Below are 10,321 nucleotides of genomic sequence, written 5' to 3' on the forward strand. Positions count from 1 at the left end.
GCCATCCATATCTACGTGTAGTTTCTAAAATAATTTAACATTTCTAATTTTGGTTTGATACTTTTAGCACCACTTTTTTAACTATATGAAATTTTTGTGAAACTGTATTTTATTTATCTCTGCACATCAGTTTTTGGTATGATATTCTGTACTATCGCTCTCCTTTTTTGTTTTGTGTGTATGTTCTCCTCGAGATCGGGAGGTCGTGGTTCGAGTCTCGACTGGGTCTAACAAAGACGTAAAATGGTACATGTATTTGCTGTTTCAACTTTAAACTAGCGGTAGCACAGACTTGTCGGTTCGGAGCCAGAAATGTTTCCGGGTAGGGTGACTATTCTTCCTGCGATATGAAATCTTCATGTGAACTTACGCGTAAAAAAACTGACTCAGCGTGTCGATCTAGTACAAAGCAGGGTTAATATTCATGTTATATTTACATGTAATTGTCCTGAATATTCATTTATTATTCCATATTGATAGAATTTTAGTAGAGTTTTCTATATGAATTGGATTTTGAATAAAAAAGCATATTCACCTGCTGAAAAGGTATATTCACCGAGGAAAACGCCGCGTGCTTTTACGTGTATAATAACGGTAAAATGTTTGACGTACAATTGGTTTTGATAAATAACTGTTATTGAATACATATTTTTCTCTTTCAGAACATTGAATAAAACAATTACTGTCTTTTGTTTCGGTAAATATGTGGTTTAATTGACTTTTGAAAAACCTAGTGACATTCACTTCGGCCGTTGGCCTCAGTGAATATTATTTTTTCAAAAGTCAATAAAACAACATATTTACCTCATCAAAAGACAGTAATTGTATAATATTCCACTTGACGTCATTCATGATCATCATTTATTTTACCGTTATTCTAAACAGTGAAGTGTTTTTCTTCTACTGGTTTATATTACATCTCCTTTAATTTCCACCGATCGAAATTAAAAAAAAAAAAAAAAAATGGCAGGTGATGTTTTTCAACCAAACACTTGTGCTTGTGAGGATATCTTTAACGGTAAATAATATTAAATCAAATGTCCCTGTTGTGATAGATATTGTTAAATTAACTCCGTAATTTTTAGTCATGGGACAGTTTTGAGCTTATTCTGTATACGCATCTTTCTATAACAAAAGACTAAGTTGACTCTTAGTATTTTGATTTCTCTGTGTCGTAGGATAGCTGCCACATTAAAGTATACCTTTATCTCATTTCATTCAAATCCAAAGGCTTGACTTGGGTATAGAAATATTGACATCTCTGGATCTCTCCAGGTCGACAGTATACCCTTGCTAAAGGGGTGTGTCAGTTTGGTTGTTCGGCTGCTTCTATTATAACTATTATACCAGATATAAAAAAAATCTTGAAACAGCAAATGTTGTCCCTTAGACCCCGTTCACACCAGGGCATTTAGATCGATTTAAAATAGATCGGTTCACTTTAGTGACTGCCGTCGTTGTACGCTTATGATTTATTGCCATTCAATGCAGATTTTTTTTCTGTTCTTCTCCCCTCCTCCTAGTATGGTTGGATAGGATATAATGTAACCCCTAATGTGGACTACGTTATTTTATGTTCAAAAAGATTAAATGCAAAGAAAAAAATAAGGGAAAAAAATGCTGAAATTAACGCTTGATAATCAAATTTAAATATATTGGTAAACTGCTTGAGATAACTATCAACTGAAGACTAATGATTGTACATTACTTAATGATGCTGGTTAATAAATTGCTCCCTTGAAGTCCAGTGGCAAATATTTCATGCATATTAACGACGAGATGTAAAGTGGATCAAACTCAAGCAATTCATAACAATTTTAGAGCATCACTTTAATAAGATGGAGCGTTGACTAGAGGTAAAACGTATGCCGTAATAGAATAAATTGAACCACGATCAAAATCGTAAGTTAAGTTATGAGTCCCACCCCCCGCCCCTTTTTTTTCTCCGGTAGACAAATGCCAAAAAAGAAACGATATGAATTCACAATCAATAACGGCCACTGTAAGTAAATGAGATATGGACTTATTTTGAAAATAAATTCCTTTTGCAACCTGCATTTCCCGGTTTCGGACATGTTTGTATTTCCACTCAAATACCGTTTGAATATTGATCAGAGATATCAAATCAACCAAAAGCACTTTGATTCTCTGAAAGTGTACATAATGGTATTTCATTTTTTTACGGAGGTCGTGATATTGGACCCCCCGATTTTAAGAGGGCGTGTCTTATTAGTCATGCCCGATTGACTTTTAGTAAAAAAAAACCTGCAACTTAAAGACCTACACCGGGTTAATAAGTTCGAATACAATAAGTAAACAAAAGAGATCTTTTGTGTAGTGAGATCGTCCCAGGTATCTTAGATAATTATTTTGCTTTGAATAACAATGAAAAATGCACGAACAGGTTTGTAAGCAACATTTAAGTAGTTGTAGCACCAGGAGGGTCAATCTGAGCGAACATCTATAAATGTGTGCGGACGTACAATATTGAATTATCAACTTTTATAAAACGAGTGAATGAAATTAATTCCAAAGGTTCGCTAAGGAGTATATATATTGTTGCTCTTCTGCATTTAACTGTAAAAAATTGCGCGAAAATATAAAATCCATTGTTTTCCTAAGTATCAAACAGTTAGAATTAATTTAAAACATTCCAGATGCATATTTATCCCAAAATACTACTGATAATTAAATCAGAAATCTTGTTGGTATTAATCAGTCTATTTGCTATTCCCTGTTTAATTCCTCCCATTCGTAGACAAGCATGGAATACGCTGCAATAAGTTTCTGCTCAAAAAACCAAACCAAACTTAGCACTAAACATGCTAAAGGAAAAATCAAACTTTGAGGGATAATATCTTTGAAGAAAATGCTCAAAAAGATTTAATAGCATTCCTGTTTTAAAGGATGTTGAGTTGATTAAATACGAATACTAGGAAATTATGTTAAAACTTTGCGGGGGAAATGTTAGCTTCTGTTCATATGTAATCAGTTATGCCAGCAGATTCACAACTTCGTCCACTGTGTTCGTTGTTTGCATTTTGAACTTGAACATGTGCAAATAACTGGTACAATTGTGACTTTCAATTTTGACCACTTCCTCAAAATTTGCGCACAGTGAATTAAGCTGTTTGAATTAAGCATAACTGTAGTTCTTTTGAATACACACGTGATTGAAGATTAAGAAAACCTAAAGAAAGATAATAAATATAAGAAGATGTGGTATGAGTGCCAATGAGACAACTCCCCATCCAAGTCACAATTTGTAAAAGTAAACCAGTATTGGTCAAAGTACTGCCTTCAAAACGGATCCTTGGCTCACACCGAACAGCAAGATATAAAGAGCCCCAAAAATGACTAGTGTAAAACCATTCAAACAGGAAAACCAACGGTCTAATCTATATAAAAAACGAGAACCACATCAACAAACGACAACCACTGAACATCAGGTTCCTGACTTAGGACAGGTGCAAACAAATGCAGCGGGTTTAAACGTTTTAATAGGCGCAAACTTTCACCCTACCTGAAACAAAAGTGTAACATCACAACATAGAAAGCCACACTATAAAATATCAATTGAAATGGCTTAACTCAATCAAAAGACATATCAACAAAAACCAAGTGAACATACACTGAACAAATAAATTTGATCTATGGCACAATGTAAATACAAAATTAATAAAACAAGGGGGTTAGATGTAAAACAATATCAGAAAGACAACCATAACCGTGGACAAAATGCCGCCAAATAAAATAACGTACACAGGTAAATAAAAATAATTTTGTTGTAAGGTATACATGGAGTACGGAAATAATTTTTACAAAACAAATAATTTTGTTGTTCCTAGTACGAGAACAAAAGTGAAAATGTATCGTCATACTGAACATTTATCAAAGGTGGTATATATTAAAAATAGTGAGACTAGATATAACACTGAATAAGTAAACAATAAATAACAAAAATACATTACAAATTGTATCAACAGGTCAAATTAACACGAAAGTACGATTTGAGATTACTCGCATTTACTGAAAGCTATTTAAAAGCCAAAAACAATTGATAATAAAAAATTATGCATCAGAGATTAAAATGAACTAAAACACATCCAAGGATTTAGTGTTTTAACGTCATGGACAGTAAAAGAAAACATGACTTGTGCAATGCCAAAATAAAAGTATCGACATGCAGGAGGATAGTTAGGAGTTAACCTGTTAATAAATATGTATAATGTAATATATAGATAGAGTAATCTCTATATAGAAATTGAACGTGGATGTGTATTTATACATCCCAAAAAATCTAGATTCTGTTTTATTTTATATTCACTCATAAGTTGTGTTGCTAAAGTAGTAGTATATTACCGTGGCGATACAAGGGTTCATTAAACAATTCTTTGTAATGCATCTAGAAACATTAATAAATAATTATTTTTGTTTTATTTGGTTAACAAAGTATACGTTTAGTCTCACTAACCATATGCTGGATAAATCAAACTACAGAAAGAAAGAAGCGCAATTAATGACACTAAACTGCCCTACATAGGCCCCAACAACTGTGATATGATATAAGGAAGTTATTGTGTTAGAAATTCCCACTTTACACTTTAGTTGGGGCAGTCCATGTTGTCTTTATTTTCTTAATATAGTAGCAAAGTCACTGTGATGTTTTATAATTTCATTTAAAGCAAAAAACGCATTTAGGGATTTAAAATAACTTCGGTAATGTTTGTGCTAGTTCAATAAACCAGTATTTTGTAAATCTAATAATGAGATCGTTCATGTAAATTTCCATTCAAAGTTACACTGGAAAATCCAAGATCTGCATGAAGAAACACCAATGTTTTTTTTAAATTGTTCGCGTGGCTTTAATTTATTCAATAATTGAAAAAAACAATATTCTTCTTTTATGTGTACATACAATGCTTTTTTAAAACTACCTTATTTTGTGTCGCATAAATATGAATGACTTCACAAATGTGGAAATCTTTTCACATTTGACCGAAATACAATTATTATATTCTATCATCATGTTATGTTGCTTTACAATGCATTTTTGTTAAGTGAAGGACATCTATAGTTCTTCAAAGTTTCCAAAGCATATAATTGAAATAAATTGAAAAAAAAAATAATTATAAAAAAAACTTCATTCATGAGTTTACTTACTATGTGCTTTCTTTCTATCTGAATGAATGGCGATGTTTTCAAATTATTGACCTCGACCTTCGCCACTTGATGTCTTAATAATTATATGGCGGTCGGTTCATGCATAACAGGCAATGCTTTTTATGTCGTCGCACCTATCCTGTCCCGTGATTTTGTACCTTTACTCTTTTATTTTTGTTTTCTAAATAAAAAATTGCGAGTACGGTATTCACAAATTGTCACTCTTTACAATTGTTATTAATTCGACCTTATAGATGACATAGGTTTTTTGCATGAATGCATTGCTGAATTTGTTTCCTGATACTAAGAATTTATTATTCAACCTATTAAATAGATGGCCAATAGGGAAATGTACTTATGTTTCAGTAAAATCAAATGCAATTTAAACATGGTCAAACTGTAAAAAAAAAATAAGAATAACATCGTCCAAAAGGTTATAAAATAGCAGTACAGTTATTCTGCTAACCAGCCTATACATACCTACACCGGGTATTTACTTACATGAGCAACACGATGGGTGCCACATTTGGTGCAGGATCTGCTAACCATTCCAGAGCACCTGCGATTACCCCCGGTGTTTGGTCCTTCATAATACGTTATACATGGATTGAATTTTTAAAATCCAGTGGCAAACATTACTCGCTTACTAACAAGAGCAATGTTAACGTAATATTATAATGAATATTGCTTTTTAAAGACAACACCTTGTTGGCCTTTTTTAATAGTAAGCCAGATATTAAGCGTACTAAATATAGTTTACACGTTCACAAACAAATCTCTATCCCAACCGGACATATCCTTGTGCTTGGAACATTGAGCCGACCAGTATTTCCTCTTACAAACTGCATTCCGCTGCATAGCGTAAACAGAAAAATCAATATTGAATATAGCAATATTACAAGTCCTAACGTATCAACTGAAAAAGGTTGAGCCAATTTCCCTTGTATGTGTTTCCATCACCTATTAACAATTTAAAGTTGTCAAATTTTACTGGAATTTGAATATTTAAGTCTATATCATATACTTGAAACACTTTTCAACAGTTTGTAAAATGTATAATTTTGTAAGAACCACAATATACTCACATGAAGCTATGATGCTGTGATTAACCAGGCAGAAACCCAGTTGAAATTAAACAAAAGAAATGGAACTCTTTGTTAGAGAATGTAAAAAAGGCCAAGTTGGTAAATTTGAATTGTTTACATCTGTTTTTATGGGCTTTAAAAGATTAATGAAAGTGCCTAATTTAGGATTGTATGCATCTTATATATGAGTTTTTACTTAAATTATGGTATGGAGCTTCGAGATATTTGTAAACTTTTAAATTATAGACACATTTTCATAAAACAGTCGATTGTGGTATATGCAAATACATGTGGATCTTTTTTGTGCATAAGTATAAATTCCGCCGAAAAAAATTCCAAAGAAAGATAATAAATTGATCTTTTTAAAGCATTAGTTCGCATCTCTGCCCCCGGCGACCGTTTTTGATGAAAAATTCCCCAAAATGGGCAATAATGACATCGAAAAGAGAACGTCAAGTACACCTTTTTTTATGTTTAGGCGTGTTTGAGTTGACTATTCTGTCTTGAAAAAATATAAAAGAAAAATATTTGATACATCATCTCGCTTCAGATTCTATTATTTTTATATATTTAGGCTCTAGGTTGATATATTAACATTAAAAATTTACAGTACTAAAAAATGAAATATATGGGTCAAGTGAAATACCTTTCTAATGAGTCATAACAACAGAGAAAATGTGTTCGAATAACAATGTTTTACTAAAAGTGCTTGACGACAGACTTTTCAAGTGGATTTTAAAAATGCATAACTTCGAAAAAACTTCATTTTTTTGGTGTGTTGTCTAGGGTAACTAGTTTTCAACATCTGAAATTTTTTTGTCTGCCTTTCAACGAAATATAATTTGATTTTTTTTAAATATTTTTGAACTTTCGAAAATTCCCCCTGACAACCGATCAGATAATAGTTTATAGTTGACCAAATGCATAAAAGTACATTAAATGATGCTCAATAGCTAGTAGATACATTTGTCTTTTAAAATACAACTGGCATATAAGGATCGTAGTGATGCTATGTGGATACATTTATGGGTTTTCAAGAGCGAAATTGACAGCGCGTCATCACTGCAATGGCTTCCATTTTTAAGATTATGGTGGCGTAATGGGGAGATAATTTTGACGAACCAGAATCCTGACTGAACATACAGATTGAAATTCTATTTTGATAACGGCCCTATGTGAAATAAATTCAAGGAAAATTGGCCCTGACCCTGTATTTCTATTTTGACTGAATATGTCTTAGAATCATGCCATTAGCCCGTAAATATATATTTATTGTACAAAGTTAACGCCAGTAAATCAACTAGATCAAACTTTTTAAATGGTAAATCATTTGTAAATTTATGTTCATTTTGCAGTTATACCCAAAGAGATATACAGCTAATTTTCTTTATTCATACATAAATAGATATTTTATAATTGTAGATCTATAATGAAAAGACAATATGAATTTGCAAATATTGTTAAACTTTTGAAATGTAGTAACTGTTCTGGGTTCAATATTATACATTTTAATCATAATTGTTACTGAAGTAAACAAAGAGGCTAAATGTACCAAAGGAACAATGAAAATCATAAATTGATGAAACGCCGACAACACCACAACTAAAAGCGAAAAACGACAATACGACAAACAATCGCCAATAACACATTAGTAATTACATAGAAAAACTAGACTGAGACAAACGAACCCCCCCCCCCCCCCCAAAAAAAAAAAAAAAACAAAACAAAACCGGAAGTCTAGACAGATTCTGTTCCACATGTGGCACGTTGATCATGGCAAGTACATTTTCGGTGATGAGTCCCATTCAGTGATGTCACAATCGAGGAAAAGAGAACTGGATTGTGGCTACGATATTATGAACATATCCATGGTCATCTGTAACAAAGAAATTCTATAACGGTTAACCAAATCACGATGGGGTCCGTAAAATTTTGAAAAGAGAACTATACCACTAGGAACCCTTGAATCAATAGCTTCCTTATTACCAGCAACCATATGTAAAGAGATTCATGATATCTTCTAAATGTGTTTCCCATCAACTGGAATACAGGGACATAGTTGTAAAAGACTACCGGGGACTGCTTGGATTACAGCGAACGACCTGATCTTTCAATATTTATAGAATTGGGGTTTCAGTTAGACTATATAGCTAGGCATATATATCAATAATGTAATATGTTTATATGTTAATACATTTACTATGAATACGAATTTTCGAATTTTATTTGTCTTGAATATGCACAGATGGCTGAAATTGCCAGTTTGATATATAACATATGTTGTAAAAGACTACCACGGACCGCTGAAATGACAATGAGTCATTCCTAATCTTTCAATGTCTATAAATTGTTGGTTACTGTAAGGCTAAGCATATTTACTAATACTCTTTTTTTTTTAATTTCATTTTTAAATATGATCGGGGGACATAAAGTGTTCCTTTACTATACAATAAAATTTAAAAAAAACAACAGAAAACACAGGACGCGTTTGATAAACTTATATGATCTACCCATCATCTGAAAATTAAGCACAGGAGAAGTTAATATATGTAAATACAGATACTGTTAAGAGAAATTTGTCAAAACTCTTTGTCTTCAATATGCTCGGAGATCTCAAAAGGCCAGTTTGATATTCAAAATAAGATTGCCATGGACCGCTTAGAAGACAGTGCGACCTTCCTGATTTTTCAATGTCAATAATATTCGGGTTTCTGTTAGGCTAGGCATAGATATCAATACTAACAACAGTTAATATGTTAATACGTTTACTATTATCTTTCAGAGTAAATCACCAGTGTTCACAGTAAATATCCACCATCAAAGGTCGTTTTTCGTATTTTGCACTGACATTGTCAATACAAAAATAAGGAGATGTGGTATGAATTCCAATGAGACAACTATCCACCAAAATTCAAATGAAGTGGTGGATGTTACAGAAGGGGGCAAATATGATAACCTAAATTTAAATTTAAAGAAATATAGAAAAAAATGTTTTAATAAAAACTATTAGTAGACAGCTCTCTCACAAGCAAAAAATCCATAACTAAAATATAAGGGCATACACTACAAGCACGAGTGTACATTCTACAGCATCCACACAGCACGACTAGAAATGCTTTTTTTGTTACCTAACCTGTCCTGTCTTGTCATTTATCATATAAAGAAACAACTATTCCAACTAAATGTAACGGCAATATTTGAAATGAAAGTACCATAAATTGAACATAGGAAAATGAATTGGACAATTTGATTTTCATTTTGGTATATCAAATGCAATTTTAACTTGGTTAAACTGTAAAAACAAATTACGATATGAAAAGGTTATAAAGCTTTGTAAAGACACCTTGCTGACCTTTTCAGGGTATGCCAGATATTTTGCATACTACAATGAGTTTATAATTTAACAAAAATATCAATCCCAACACGAAACATGCTTGTGACTACTAGTCGATCAGTTTTTCCTCTAAAAAACTGTATTCCGCTGCATAGCTGAGAAACAGAAAAAATCAGTTTAAAATATCTTAATATTGCAAGTCCAAACGTATCATCTGAAAAAGGTAGGGCAAACTTCTCCTATATGGGTATCCCTCGCATCAAAAAAGCCTTAAAAGTTGTCAAATTCTACTGGAATTTGAATATTTAAGTCTATATCATATACTTGAAACATTTTTCACAGTTTGTAAAATGTATAATTTTGTAAGAATCTCAAAGTACTGTGAGAAAAAAAGAAACTGCTGAAGGCATCCAAACAACTAAAAAACAGGCCTGATCTACAAGGTATTTCAATTAATCAAGACCTCACCGTAGCCAGAAGTGGTCTAGCTTACGAAGCACGGCAGTTAGTGAGAAGGAAGAAAATCAAGTCAACTTTTGTGGTAGATGGTAAAATATATGTATATGACTTATATATCAGAAACTAGACACGTTATCCGGAATGAAATTGAATTCTCCAAGATGTTGAGTGTATGCAATATCGACACAGACATCTCTGATGATGAATCTACACCTGAAAAACAACCTGTAACAGATGAAGTAGTGATTGAAAATGGGAGCTTAATCTATCTCGACCATTT

General features: G+C 32.4%; 1 protein-coding gene across 1 annotated transcript in view; it reads right to left on the bottom strand.

Annotated features, from left to right (window-relative positions):
• Positions 1-5,753, bottom strand: part of LOC127715807 (uncharacterized) — a 56,523-nt gene extending 50,770 nt beyond the window's left edge. Inside the window, exons 1-2 of the mRNA XM_052221945.1 lie at positions 5,710-5,753; positions 4,475-4,494 (exon numbers count right to left, since the gene is read on the bottom strand). Of these exons, the coding sequence (XP_052077905.1) occupies positions 4,475-4,494; positions 5,710-5,753 (64 nt within the window). The remainder of the gene's footprint in view (positions 1-4,474; positions 4,495-5,709) is intronic.
• Between the last annotated feature and the right edge of the window lie 4,568 nt (positions 5,754-10,321).

The sequence above is a fragment of the Mytilus californianus genome, unplaced genomic scaffold (genome assembly GCF_021869535.1).
Source record: "Mytilus californianus isolate M0D057914Y unplaced genomic scaffold, xbMytCali1.0.p SCAF_9, whole genome shotgun sequence".
NCBI classification, from domain to species: domain Eukaryota; kingdom Metazoa; phylum Mollusca; class Bivalvia; order Mytilida; family Mytilidae; genus Mytilus; species Mytilus californianus.